At 59.1% G+C, this 14,368-nt stretch overlaps 1 protein-coding gene across 1 annotated transcript; it reads right to left on the bottom strand.

Annotated features, from left to right (window-relative positions):
* Positions 1-1,638: 1,638 nt before the first annotated feature.
* Positions 1,639-14,082, bottom strand: LOC121468853 (myeloid-associated differentiation marker homolog). Its single transcript, XM_072921587.1, has 6 exons — positions 13,919-14,082; positions 9,769-9,830; positions 9,585-9,654; positions 6,413-7,819; positions 2,506-4,211; positions 1,639-2,028 (listed from the first exon to the last, which is right to left on the bottom strand). Exon 5 carries the CDS (start codon positions 4,202-4,204, stop codon positions 3,335-3,337), a length of 870 nt encoding a protein of 289 aa, XP_072777688.1. The 5' UTR covers positions 4,205-4,211; positions 6,413-7,819; positions 9,585-9,654; positions 9,769-9,830; positions 13,919-14,082; the 3' UTR covers positions 1,639-2,028; positions 2,506-3,334.
* Between the last annotated feature and the right edge of the window lie 286 nt (positions 14,083-14,368).

The raw sequence follows: 14,368 nt of genomic DNA on the forward strand, positions 1-14,368 counted from the left end.
AATTTGGGGGGATTTGGGGGGGATTTGGGGGGATTTGGGGGGGATTTGGGGGGATTTGGGGGGGAATTTGGGGGGGATTTGGGGGGAATTTGGGGGGAATTTGGGGGGAATTTGGGGGGAATTTGGGGGAATTTGAGGGGGGATTTGGGGGAATTTGGGGGGGGAATTTGAGGGGGAATTTGGGGGAATTTGGGGGGGATTTGGGGGAATTTGGGAGGGATTTTGGGGGGGATTTGGGGGGGGGATTTGGGGGGATTTGGGGGGATTTTGGGGGAATTTGGGGGGGATTTGGGGGGAATTTGTGGGGGGATTTGGGGGAATTTGGGGGAATTTGGGGGGGATTTGGGGGAATTTTTGGGGGGGATTTGGGGGAATTTGAGGGGGAATTTGGGGGGGGATTTGGGGGAAATTTGTGGGGGGATTTGGGGGAATTTGGGGGGGATTTGGGGGGGATTTGGGGGAATTTGGGAGGATTTGGGGGAAGAAAAGATTGGAGAGGGGATGGGATTTCCTTCCCTCTTCCTCTCACATTTCCCTCCTTTTTTCCCCTCACATTTCGCACCATTTTCCCCTCACATTTTCTGTCCCTTTTTTCCCCTTTTTCTGCCCTTTTCCTCTCACATTTCCTGGGTTTTTTTCATATTTTTTTCCCTTTTCCCCCTCACATTTCCCGCCCTTTTCTCCCCTCACATTTCGCACCATTTTCCCCTCACATTTTCTGCCCCTTTTTCCCCCTTTTTCTGCCCTTTTCCTCTCAAATTTCCTATTTTTTTTCCCCTCATGTTTTCTTCCTTTTTTCCCTTTTCCTTCCCTTTTCTCCCCTCACATTTCCCTCCATTTTCCCCTCACATTTCTCATGACTTTTCCCCTCACATTTTCTGCCCCTTTTTTTCCCCTTTTTCTGCCCTTTTCCTCTCAAATTTCCTATTTTTTTTTCCCTCATGTTTTCTTCCTTTTTTCCCTTTTCCTTCCCTTTTCTCCCCTCACGTTTCCCGCCCTTTTCTCCCCTCAGTTTCCCTCCATTTCCCTTCAAATTTCTCATGACTTTTCCCCTCACATTTTCTGCCCTTTTTCTTCCATTTTCTGCTCTTTCCCTCTCACATTTCCTGGATTTTTTTCCTCATGTTTTCTTCTTTTTTTCCCCTTTTCCTTCCCTTTTCTCCCCTCACATTTCCCTCCATTTTCCCCTCACATTTCCCAATGCTTTTCCCCCTCACATTTTCTGCCCTTTTTCTTCCATTTTCTGCCCTTTCCCTCTCACATTTCCTGGCTTTTTTTCCCTCATGTTTTCTTCTTTTTTTCCCTTTTCCTTCCCTTTTCCCCTCACGTTTCCCACCATTTTCTCCCCTCACGTTTCCCGCCATTTTCTCCCCTCACATTTCCCTCCCTTTCCCCCTCACATTTTCCGCCCTTTTTCCTCTCACACTTCCTGCCTTTTTCCCTCTCTTTTCCCCCTCAGTCTCCCCACACTCACATTTTTTCCCCATTTTCTCCTCTTTTCCCCATCCCTCCCCTTTTCCCCTCAAATTTCTTACCCTTTCCCCCCTCATGTTGCCCATCATTTTCCCCCTCACACTTCCCACACTCTTCCCTCGCTTTCGCCCTCCTCACGCCCCATCACAGACACTCAGCAGCTCATTAAGAAGCAGAAATATCTCTTTAATGACATTTTCATCGTCAAATTAAGGCCTCAGCGGTGTCCCCCTCCCCAAGACCCCCTTACAATCCCAATTTCCCTCCAGGCACTTGATCCCAGACCCCCAAAATCACCAGATCCTGCCCCAAAGAGGATCCAGAACCCATTTAGGCACCCGATCCCCCCCTGGTGGGGACCCCAGACCCCTGTCAGGGGCTGATCCAACCCCACAGAGGAACCAGGACCCCCATTGGGGTCCCGTTATCTCCCCCGAGGGGACCCTGACCCTGATAAGGGCCAGAACTGCCCCAAAAAAGATCCAGGGCTCCCATGAGGGGGCTGATCTCACCCCACAGGGAGACCCCAGACCCCCATGAGCATCCCAATCCCACCTGGGGTGACCCCCAGACCACCATTAGGGGCTCAGTCCTGCCCTATAGAGGGTCCAGGGCTCCCATTAGGAACCTGATCCCACCCTGGGGTGACCCCAGACCCTCAGAGAGGCTGGATCCCACCCTGGGGTGACCCCCAGACCCCAATCAGGATCCCAGTATCCCCCCCAGATCCCTCTTAGGACCCCAAACCTCCCCCAAGAAGGATCCTTTGGGAGCCTGATCCCACCCCAGGAGAGGACCCCAGACCCCCAGAGAGGCCGGATCCCACCCTGGGGTGACCCCCAGACCCTCAGAGAGGCCGGATCCCACCCAGGGGTGACCCCCAGACCACCATTAGGGGCTCAGTCCTGCCCTATAGATGGTCCAGGGCTCCCATTAGGAACCTGATCCCACCCTGGGGTGACCCCAGACCACCAGAGAGGCCTGATCCCACCCTGGGGTGACCCCAGACCCCCATGAGCATCCCGATCCCACCCTGGGGTGACCCCCAGACCACCATGAGCATCCCAATCCCACCCCGGGGTGACCCCCAGACCCCCATGAGCATCCCAATCCCACCCCAGGGTGACCCCCAGACCACCATTAGGGGCTCAGTCCTGCCCTATAGAGGGTCCAGGGCTCCCATTAGGAACCTGATCCCACCCTGGGGTGACCCCCAGACCCTCAGAGGGGCCAGATCCCACCCTGGGGTGACCCTCAGACCCTCAGAGGGGCCAGATCCCACCCTGGGGTGACCCTCAGAGAGGCCGGATCCCACCCTGAGGTGACCCCCAGACCCTCAGAGAGGCCGGATCCCACCCTGGGGTGACCCCCAGACCACCATTAGGGGTTCAGTCCTGCCCTATAGATGGTCCAGGGCTCCCATTAGGAACCTGATCCCACCCTGGGGTGACCCCAGACCCCCATGAGCATCCCAATCCCATCCTGGGGTGACCCCCAGACCCCCATGAGCATCCCAATCCCACCCCGGGGTGACCCCAGACCCCCATGAGCATCCCAATCCCACCCCGGGGTGACCCCCAGACCACCATTAGGGCTCAGTCCTGCCCTATAGAGGGTCCAGGGCTCCCATTAGGAGCCTGATCCCACCCTGGGGTGACCCCCAGACCCCAATCCCCACCCAGGTCCCTCTTAGGACCCCAAACCTCCCCCACAGACGGATCCTTTGGGAGCCTGATCCCACCCCATCAATCAACCCAGACCCCCACACAGGCCCTGATCCCAACCTGTGGGAGACCCCAGACCCCCATTACGGTTCTGACACCCCCCAATATCCCCCCCTTACACCCCCTGGAGACCCCCCTCAAGCCCTCAACAGCACCAACCTCCCCGTCTGCCCCAAATCCACCCCGAACGCCACCAAGTTGAGCCCGCTGAGCACGGCCACCAGCACCCTCCTGTCCCAGGCGCAGGTGGCGGGGCAGCCGTAGGGTCTCCGCGCCTGGCCCCCCATGTCCTCCGAGAAGCTGTAGAGCGCCCACAGCACCGTGGCCGCCCCATAGGCCACCACCCCCAGCCCCGCGTAGACCCCCAACCCCCAGCGCATCCCCTCGGGGTCCCGCATCCAGCCGCACCACCCCCAGCCCAGCAGGCACCCCCCGACCAGCAGCACGCCCAGCACGAAGGACACGCAGAAGATGCCCAGGCACCAACGCAAGGCCGCCGGCCCCGACGCCGCGCCCAGCTCGGCCGACAGCCCGAGGAGGAGGAGGGCGAGGAAGGCCTCGACCACCTTCAGCAGCCCGGACGGCGTCGCCAGGTACGGGGCGGCCTCGCCGGGTCGCGCCCGGTCGCGGGTGACCTCGGCGGCGTAGGCCAGCGTGGCCACGGCCGAGGCGGCGGTGGCGGTGGCGCGGAGGGCGCGGGGGCGACCTTGGCCGCCCTCGTGTCCCCGGAGGTGGCCCAGCGGCCACAGGACGGTGGCGGTGGCGCACGCCATGGCGGCGGCGGCGGCCAGCGCCAGCGGCAGGTCGCGGCGGGGCGGCGGGCGGCGGAAGGCGTCGTGGAGGAGGAGGAGGAGGGTGAAGACGAAGGACAAGGCCCAGGCAGACAAGCAGCCGTCGCCCTCGCCCGCCAGCCAGTAGCCGGGGGCTGCGGCCAGCGCCAGCGCCAGGAGGGCACTGAGGGCCTGGACGCAGCGCAGGAGGGACGGGGGGCGGCACGGAGCGGGCATCCCGGGGCTGCGGAGAGAGGGGTCAGGGATATTGGGGGGTTTCAGGGGGTTTTGGGGGGGTTTGAGTATTGGGGTGCTGGGTATTCGGGGTATTGGGGGGGTTTTGGGGTGGGTATTGGGCGGCATTTGGGAATTGGGGTGCTGGGTGGGTATTGGAGTATTAGGGTTTTGGGTATTGGGTATTTGGGTTTTGGGGTGCTGGGTGGGTATTGGGGGGTTTTGGGGTGTGTATTGGGGGGTATTTGGGTTTTGGGGTATTGGGTATTTGGGCATTGGGGGGCGGTTTGGGGTGGGTATTGGGGGGTTTTGGGTATTGGGGTTTTGGGTATTGGGTATTTGGGTTTTGGGTATTTGGGCATTGGGGGGGGTTTTGGGGTGGGTATTGGGCGGTATTTGAGTATTGGGATATTGTTTATTGGGGTATTGGGTATTTGGGCATTGGGGGGGTTTTGGGTATTGGGGTATTGGGTATTTGGGTATTGGGGGGTTTTAGGTATTGGGTTATTGGGTATTTGGGTATTGGGGGGGTTTGGGGTGGGTATTGGGGGGTGTTTGGGTATTGGGGTATTGGGTATTTGGGAATTGGGGGGGTTTTGGGGTGGGTATTGGGAGGTATTTGGGTATTTGGGTATTGGGTATTGGGGTATTGGGTATTTGGGTATTGGGGTTTTGGGTATTGGGTATTTGGGTATTGGGGTATTGGGTATTTGGGTATTGGGGTATTGGGTATTTGGGTTTTGGGGTGCAGGGTGGGTATTGGGAGGATTTGGGGTGGGTATTGGGGGGTATTTCGGTATTGGGGTGCTGGGTGGGTATTGGGGTATTGGGGTATTGGGTATTTGGGTATTGGGGTGCTGGGTGGGTATTGGGGTATTGGGTATTGGGGTATTGTGGGGATTTTGGGGTGGGTATTGGGGGTTTTTGGGTTTTGGGGTGCTGGGTGGGTATTGGGGGGTTTTGGGGTGCTGGGTGGGTATTGGGGGATATGGGGGGTTGGGGGTACTGAGGCTGGGGGGTAGCAGGGATAGTGGGGGTTAATGGGGTTGGGGGGTAAATTTTAAAATTATTTTTTGTTGGTTTTTTTTTTCTTTTTTTTTTTTTTGGGTAATTTACTTTTTAATGGGGTCCGGGTGTGAATTTTAAACTATTTTTGGTTCGTTTACTTTTTGTAATTTATTTTTTAACGGGGTTTGGGGGTGAATTTTAAAATATTCTTTCGTTTAGTAATTTACTTTTTAATGGGTCGGGGAGTGAATTTTAAATTTTTTTTTTTTTTTTGTAATTTATTTTTAATGGGTTTGGGGGTAAATTTTTAAGGGGTGAAGGACCCTGCACTGGGGAGATCCCGGGGGTCGCGGGGGTGGGGGCGGTCAGGGCTGTGCCCATAAAAGGTCTCGGAGAATTCTCCTTCCTCCCCCCCCCGCCTCATCCTGGGGTCGCCCCGCCCCAGCCGGGCGCTGGCTGCATCCTGTGGGTGATGGGCGGGGGTCCCGAGGGGCCGGGGAGACCCCCGAGGGGCGGAGGAGACCCCCGAGGGGAGGAGGAGACCCCCGAGGGGAGGAGGAGACCCCCGAGGGGCAGAGGAGACCCCCGAGGGGCAGAGGAGACCCCTGAGGGGCAGAAGAGACCCCCGAGGGGCAGAGGAGACCCCAAAGTTCCGGGGGAGACCCCCGAGAGGTGGAGGAGACCCCCGAGGGGAGGAGGAGACCCCAAAGTTCCGGGGGAGACCCCCGAGAGGTGGAGGAGACCCCCGAGGGGTCGAGGAGACCCCAAAGTTCCGGGGGAGACCCCCGAGGGGTGGAGGAGACCCCCGAGGGGCCGGGGAGACCCCCGAGGGGCGGAGGAGACCCCCGGAGGGCAGAGGAGACCCCCGAGGGATAGAGACCCCAAAGTTCCGGGGGAGACCCCCGAGGGGAGGAGGAGACCCCCGAGGGGCGGGGGAGACCCCCGAGGGGCAGAGGAGACACCAAAGTTCCGGGGGAGACCCCCGAGGGGTCGAGGAGACCCCCGAGGGGCGGAGGAGACCCCAAAGTTCCGGGGGAGACCCCCGAGGGGTCGAGGAGACCCCCGAGGGGCGGAGGAGACCCCAAAGTTCCGGGGGAGACCCCCGAGGGGAGGAGGAGACCCCAAAGTTCCGGGGGAGACCCCCGAGTGGCGGGGGAGACCCCAAAGTTCCGGGGGAGACCCCCGAGGGTCCGGGGCACTCACCCGAGTGGGTTTTGGCTGTTCCGGAGGACTCTGGGGGTGTTCGGTTCGGGTCCTTACGGACGGGACGGTCCCGGTTCGGTTCCCTCAGGCGGGTTCGGGTTCCCTCAGGCGGGTTCGGGTTCCCTCAGGCGGGTTCGGGTTCCCTCAGGCGGGTTCGGTTCCCTCAGGCGGGTTCGGGTCCCTCAGGCGGGTTCGGGTCCCTCCGGGAGTGTTCGGGTCCCCCTTCGAATCCAAGTTCGGCTGTTTCCGGAGCGGTTCGGCGCCTCCCGATTCGGCTCCCTCAGGCGGGTTCAGCTCCCTCAGGCGGGTTCGGGACCGTTAGATCTCTCCGGAGCGGGTTCGGGACGGTTCGGTCTCTCAGGAACGGTTCGGCTCTTCCCGGTTCGGCTCCCTCAGGCGGGTTCGGGACAGTTCGGTCTCTCCTCCCGGTTCAGCTCCCTCAGGCGGGTTCGAGTTCCCTCAGGCGAGTTCGGGTTCCCTCAGGCGGGTTCGGGTTCCCTCAGGCGGGTTCGGGACCGTTCGGTCTGTCCGGAACGGTTGTGCTCCTCCCGGTTCAGTTCCCTCAGGCGGGTTCGGGACCGTTCGGTCTGTCCGGAGCGGTTGGGCTCCTCCCGGTTGGGCTCCCTCAGGCGAGTTCGGGACCGTTCGGTCTGTCCGGAGCGGTTGGACTCCTCCCGGTTCGGCTCCTCTCGGTTGGGCTCCCTCAGGCGGGTTCGAGTTCCCTCAGGCGGGTCCGAGTCCCCTCAGGCAGGTTCGGGACCCTCCGAACAGCTTCGGGTGCACGTTCGGGCCCCCCCGGTGGGGTTCGGGTCCCTCCGGGAGTGTTCGGGTCCCGCTTCGAGTCCAAGTTCGGCTCTTTCCGGAGCGGTTCGGCCCCTCCCGGTTCGGTCCCCTCGGGCCGGTTCGGCTCTTTCCGGAGCGGTTCGGCCCCTCCCGGTTCGGCTCTTTCCGGAGCGGTTCGGCCCCTCCCGGTTCGGGCCCTTCGGGCGCGTTCGGGTCTCTCCGCCGGGCGGTGCCCAGCGGGGCGTGGCCAGCGGGGAGTGACGTCAGGGGGTCCCGGAATGACGTCACAGCATCCCCACGAACTGGGGGGGGGGGTCCCCAGGGTGGGGGAGGGGCACCCACGTGTGGGTGGGGGAGGGGAGGGGGTGACACGAGGGACAAAGGGCGGCGCCCCCGCCCCTCCCCCCGCTCGCTTTTGGGCCGTTTTGGGCTGTTTTGGGAAGTTTTGGGCCGTTACTGGGGGAACGCGACCGCGGCCGCCCTAAATATTGCCGTGGTTGCCATGGGAACGGGGTGGGGGGGGCGGGAGCGGGGTGGGGGAGGGGCTCAGGGCGCGGGGGGGGCGCGGGGACCCCCCAAATTCAGCGGGGGGGGGATGGGGAGGGGTCCCTCGCGGCTCAGCACCTGTGGGAGGAGGGGGCTCAGGGGGGCACCCATGGAACCGGGACCCCCACCCATAGGGCTGGGACCCCCACCCATAGGGCTGGGACCCCACCCATGGCACCGGGACCCCCACCCATAGGGCTGAGACCCGCACCCATAGGGCTGGAACCCCACCCATGGCACCGGGACCCCCACCCATGGCACAGGGACCCCCACCCATAGGGCTGGAACCCCACCCATGGCACCGGGACCCCACCCATGGCACCGGGACCCCCACCCATAGGGCTGAGACCCCCACCCATAGGGCTGGGACCCCCACCCATGGCACCGGGACCCCCACCCATAGGGCTGGGACCCCCACATATGGCACCGGGACCCCCACCCATAGGGCTGGGACCCCCACCCATAGCACCGGGACCCCCACCCATGCCACCGGGACCCCCACCCATAGGGCTGGGACACCCACCCATAGGGCTGGGACCCCCACCCATAGGGCTGGGACCCCACCCATAGGGCTGAGACCCCCACCCATAGGGCTGGAACCCCACCCATGGCACCAGGACCCCCACCCATAGGGCTGAGACCCCCACCCATAGGGCTGGAACCCCACCCATGGCACCGGGACCCCCACCCATAGGGCTGGGACCCCCCCCATGGCACCGGGACCCCCACCCATAGGGCCGGGACCCCCCCCATGGCACCGGGACCCCCACCCATAGGGCCGGGACCCCCACCCATGGCACCGGGACCCCCACCCATAGGGCTGAGACCCCACCCATGGCACCGGGACCCCCACCCATGGCACCGGGACCCCCACCCATGGGTGCCAGTGCCCCCCACCTCTTTCAGGACCCCCACCCATGTTCCAGGACCCCCACCCAAGGGTGCCAGCCCCCCCCCGTGCCCCCCACCTCTCTCAGGACCCCCACCCAAGGGTGCCAGGACCCCCACCCATGTCCCAGGACCCCCACCCATGGGTGCCAGCCCCCCCTCCCTGTGCCCCCCACCTCTCTCAGGACCCCCCACGGGTGCCAGGACCCCCACCCATGTCCCAGGACCCCCACCCATGGGTGCCAGTGCCCCCACCTCTCTCAGGACCCCCACCCATGGGTGCCAGTGCCCCCACCTCTCTCAGGACCCCCACCCATGGGTGCCAGGACCCCCACCTCTCTCAGGACCCCCACCCATGGGTGCCAGGACCCCCACCTCTCTCAGGACCCCCACCCATGGGTGCCAGTGCCCCCCACCTCTCTCAGGACCCCCACCCATGGGTGCCAGGACCCCCACCTCTCTCAGGACCCCCACCCATGGGTGCCAGTGCCCCCCACCTCTCTCAGGACCCCCACCCATGGGTGCCAGTGCCCCCCACCTCTCTCAGGACCCCCACCCAAGGGTGCCAGTGCCCCCCACCTCTCTCAGGACCCCCACCCATGGGTGCCAGGACCCCCACCCATGGGTGCCAGCCCCCCCCGTGCCCCCCACCTCTCTCAGGACCCCCACCCAAGGGTGCCAGGCCCCCCACCCATAAATCTGGGACCCTCACCCACATCCCAGGACCCCCACCCATGTCCCAGGACCCCCCCCCATGCCCGCCACCTCTCTCAGGCCCCCCCCACGGGTGCCAGGACCCCCACCCAAGGGTGCCAGCCCCCCCCCGTGCCCTCCACCTCTCTCAGGACCCCCACCCATGTCCCAGGACCCCCACCCATGGGTGCCAGTGCCCCCCACCTCTCTCAGGACCCCCACCTCTCTCAGGACCCCCACCCATGGGTGCCAGTGCCCCCACCTCTCTCAGGACCCTCTCCCGCAGCTCGTGGGGGCTCAGGGGTCTCTCCTCTTCCTCCTCCTCCTCCTCCCTGGGGGGTGGGGGAGGGGCTGTGGGGGCACCCTTGGGTGCTGCTGTCACCCCTGGGGGGGTGGGGAGCCCCCCCTCACTGCCAGGGTGGGGTTGGGGGTCCCGGGGGGCTCACCTGGGGCTGGGGGGGCGCGGGGGGGGGGGGCGGCTGCGGAGGGGCTCCGGCCCTGCCGGGACCTGGGGGGGACCCCGAAATTGGGAGGGGGCCCAAAAATTGGGGGGGGACCCCAAATTCTCCCCAATTAACCCCAAATTTCCCTCAATTAACCCCAAATTTCCCTCAATGAACCCCCAAACTTCCCTCAATGAACCCCCAAATTTCCCTCAATGAACCCCCAAATTCTCCCCAATTAACCCCAAATTTCCCTCAGTGAACCCCCAAATTTCCCCCAGTGAACCCCCAAATTCTCCCTCAATGAACCCCCAAATTCTCCCCAATTAACCCCAAATTTCCCTCAATGAACCCCCAAACTTCCCTCAATGAACCCCCAAATTCTCCCTCAATGAACCCCCAAATTCTCCCCAATTAACCCCAAATTTCCCCCAATGAACCCCAAATTCTCCCCCAATTAACCCCAAATTTCACCCAGTGAACCCCAAATTCTCCCCCAATTAACCCCAAATTTCACCCAATGAACCCCCAAATTTTCCCCCAATTTACCCCCAAATTTCCCTCAATGAACCCCCAAATTTCCCTCAATTAACCCCAAATTTCCCTCAATGAACCCCCAAATTTCCCTCAACCCCCAAATTTCCCTCAACCCCCAAATTTCCCTCAATGAACCCCCAAATTCTCCCCTAATTAACCCCAAATTCTCCCCAATTAACCCCAAATTTCCCTCAATGAACCCCCAAATTTTACCCAATTAACCCCAAATTTCACCCAGTGAACCCCCAAATTCTCCCCAATGAACCCCCAAATTCTCCCCAATTAACCCCAAATTCTCCCCCAATTAACCCCAAATTTCCCTCAATTAACCCCAAATTTCACGCAGTGAACCCCCAAATTTCCCTCAATTAACCCCAAAATTTCACCCAATTTACCCCAAATTTCCCCCAATGAACCCCAAATTTCCCTCAATGAACCCCCAAATTCTCCCCCAATTTTCCCCAAATTTCCCTCAATTAACCCCAAATTCTCCCCAATTAACTCCAAATTTCCCCCAATTAACCCCAAATTTCACCCAATGAACCCCCAAATTCTCCCCAATGAACCCCCAAATTTCCCCCAGTGAACCCCAAATTCTCCCTCAATGAACCCCCAAATTTCACCCAGTGAACCCCCAAATTCTCCCCCAATTAACCCCAAATTCTCCCCAATTAACCCCAAATTTCACCCAATGAACCCCCAAATTTCACTCAATTAACCCCAAATTTTCCTCAATGATCCCCCAAATTTTCCCCAATTACTCCCAAATTTCAGCCAATGAACCCCCAAATTTCCCCCCAATTAACCCCAAATTTCCCTCAATGAACCCCCAAATTCTCCCCCAGTGAACCCCAAATTTTCCCCAATTATCCCCCAAATTCTCCCCATAAAACCCAAAATTTTCAGCAATGTACCCCCAAATTCTCCCCCAATAACCCCAAATTTCACCCAATGAACCCCCAAATTCTCCCCAATTAACCCCAAATTTCACCCCCAATTAACCCCAAATTTCACTCAATGAACCCCCAAATTTCACCCAGTGAACCCCCAAATTCTCCCCAATTAACCCCCAAATTTCACTCAATTAACTCCCAAATTCTCCCCAATTAACCCCAAATTTCCCTCAATGAACCCCCAAATTTCACCCAGTGAACCCCAAATTTTGCCCAATTAACCCCAAATTCTCCCCCAATTAACCCCAAATTTTCTCAATGAACCCCCAAATTTCCCTCAATGAACCCCCAAATTCTCCCCAATTTTCCCCAAATTTGCCTCAATGAACCCCCAAATTCTCCCCCAATTAACCCCCAAATTTCCCTCAATGAACCCCCAAATTTCCCCAATTATCCCCCAAATTCTCCCCATAAAGCCCCAAATTTTCCTCAATGAACCCCCAAATTTCATTCAATTAACCCCCAAACTTCCCTCAAAGATCCCCCAAATTCTCCCCCAATTAACCCCAAATTTCCCTCAATGAACCCCCAAATTTTGCCCAATTAACCCCAAATTTCCCTCAATTAACCCCAAATTCTCTCCCAATGAACCCCAAATTTCCCTCAATGAACCCCCAAATTCTCCCCCAATGAACCCCAAATTTCCCCCAATTAACCCCCAAATTTCCCTCAATTAACCCCAAATTTCCCCCCAATTAACCCCAAATTCTCCCCAATGATCCCCCAAATTCTCCCTCAGTGAACCCCCAAATTTCATCCCCAGTGAACCCCCAAATTTCCCTCAATGAACCCCCAAATTTCACCCAGTGAACCCCCAAATTTCACTCAATGAACCCCCAAATTCTCCCCCAATTAACCCCAAATTTCCCTCAATGATCCCCCAAATTCTCCCCAATGAACCCCCAAATTCTCCCCAATTAACCCCAAATTCTCCCTCAATGATCCCCAAATTCTCCCCCAATTAACCCCAAATTTCACCCAGTGAACCCCCAAATTCTCCCCAATTAACCCCAAATTTCCCTCAATGAACCCCCAAATTTCACTCAATGAACCCCCAAATTCTCCCCCAATTAACCCCAAATTCTCCCCCAGTGAACCCCCAAATTCTCCCCCAATGAACCCCAAATTCTCCCCAATGATCCCCCAAATTTCCCTCAATGAACCCCAAATTCTCCCCAATTAACCCCAAATTCTCCCCAATTAACCCCAAATTTCACCCAATGAACCCCCAAATTTCCCTCAATTAACCCCAAATTTTCCCCAATTAACCCCCAAATTCTCCCCAATTAACCCCAAATTTCACCCAGTGAACCCCCAAATTTCACCCAATTAACCCCAAAATTTCCCTCAATTAACCCCAAACTTCCCCCAATGAACCCCCAATTTCCCCCAATGAACCCCCAAATTCTCTCCAATTAACCCCCAAATTTCCCTCAATGAACCCCCAAATTCTTCCCAATTAACCCCCAAATTTCCCCTCAATGAACCCCCAAATTTCACCCAGTGAACCCCCAAATTCTCCCCAATTTACCCCAAATTTCACCCAATGAACCCCCAAATTCTCCCCAATTAACCCCAAATTTCCCTCAATGAACCCCCAAATTTTGCCCAATTAACCCCAAATTTCTCCCAATGAACCCAAAATTGCCCCTCTAAAAGCCCCCGACCTCCCCTCCAAAATCCCAGTTCCTCCCAGTTGTTCCCAGTTTGTGCTCCCAGTACTCCCAGTCCCTCCCAGTCCATCACTCCCAGTCCTTCCCAGTGCTCCCAATTACTCCCAGTATCTTCCTCCCAGTCCCTCCCAGTTCCTCCCAGTTCCTCCCAGTACTCCCAGTTAATTCCTCCCAGTTGCTCCCAATTACTCCCAGTATCTTCCTCTCATTCCTCCCAGTACTCCCAGTATCTTCCTCCCAGTTCCTCCCAGTACTCCCAGTTGGTCACTCCCAGTGCTCCCAGTGCTCCCAATTACTCCCAGTGCTCCCAGTTGCTCCCTCCCAGTGCTCCCAGTTAGTTACTCCCAGTACTCCCAGTCTCTCCCAGTTGCTCCCAGCACTCCCAGTTGGTGCTCCCAGTTCCTCCCAGTTCCTCCCAGTACTCCCAGTACTCCCAGTTGGTCACTCCCAGTACTCCCAATTACTCCCAATATCTTCCAGTCCCTCCCAGTGCTCCCACTTAGTTGCTCCCACTGCTCCCAGTGCTCCCAGTGCTCCCAGTTTGGGCTCCCAGTGCTCCCAGTTAGTTTCTCCCAGTGCTCCGAGTCCCTCCCAGTTCCCCCCCAGTGCTCCCAGTTTGTGCTCCCAATACTCCCAGTCTCTCCCAGTTGCACCCTCCCAGTACTCCCAGTGCTCCCAGTTGCTCCCTCCCAGTGCTCCCAGTCCCTCCCAGTACTCCCAGTTGCTCCCTCCCAGTACTCCCAGTTAGTTACTCCCAGTGCTCCCAGCTCCTCCCAGTTGCTCCCAGTACTCCCAGTCCCCCCCAGTGCTCCCAGTTAGTTACTCCCAATACTCCCAGTTCCTCCCAGTTGCTCCCAGTTCCTCCCAGTTGCTCCCAGTACTCCCAGTTAGTTCCTCCCAGTACTCCCAGTTGGTGCTCCCAGTTTGTGCTCCTAGTACTCTCAGTTAGTCCCTCCCAGTCCCTCCCAGTGCTCCCAGTTTGGCTCTCACCGCCCCCGGGCCCCTCCGGCTCACGAGCAGCTCCAGGCGCCGCAGCTGCTCCCACGGGGGGTCCCCAAATCCGGGGGGGTCCCCAAATCCGGGGGGGTCCCCGGGGGGGTCCCCAAATCCGGGGGGGTCCCACAGGGGGTCCCCAAATCCGGGGGGGTTCCCAAATCCGGGGGGGTTCCCAAATCCGGGGGGGTCCCCAATCCCGGGGGGGTCCCCAAATCCGGGGGTGTCCCCCAGTCCTGGGGGGGGGCACAGCCCTGAGACCCCCCCCCAAAAACCGGCCCGGACCCCCAAACCTGCCCCCAATTAATTATAGAACCCGGAACCCCGAATTAATTACAGAACCCGGAACCCCCAATTAATTACAGCCCCAGAACCGAATTAATTACAGCCCCGGAACCCCGAATTAATTACAGCCCCCAAATTAATTACAGCCCCCGGAACCCCGAA

Source organism: Taeniopygia guttata, chromosome 37, assembly GCF_048771995.1.
Source record: "Taeniopygia guttata chromosome 37, bTaeGut7.mat, whole genome shotgun sequence".
Lineage (NCBI taxonomy): Eukaryota > Metazoa > Chordata > Aves > Passeriformes > Estrildidae > Taeniopygia > Taeniopygia guttata.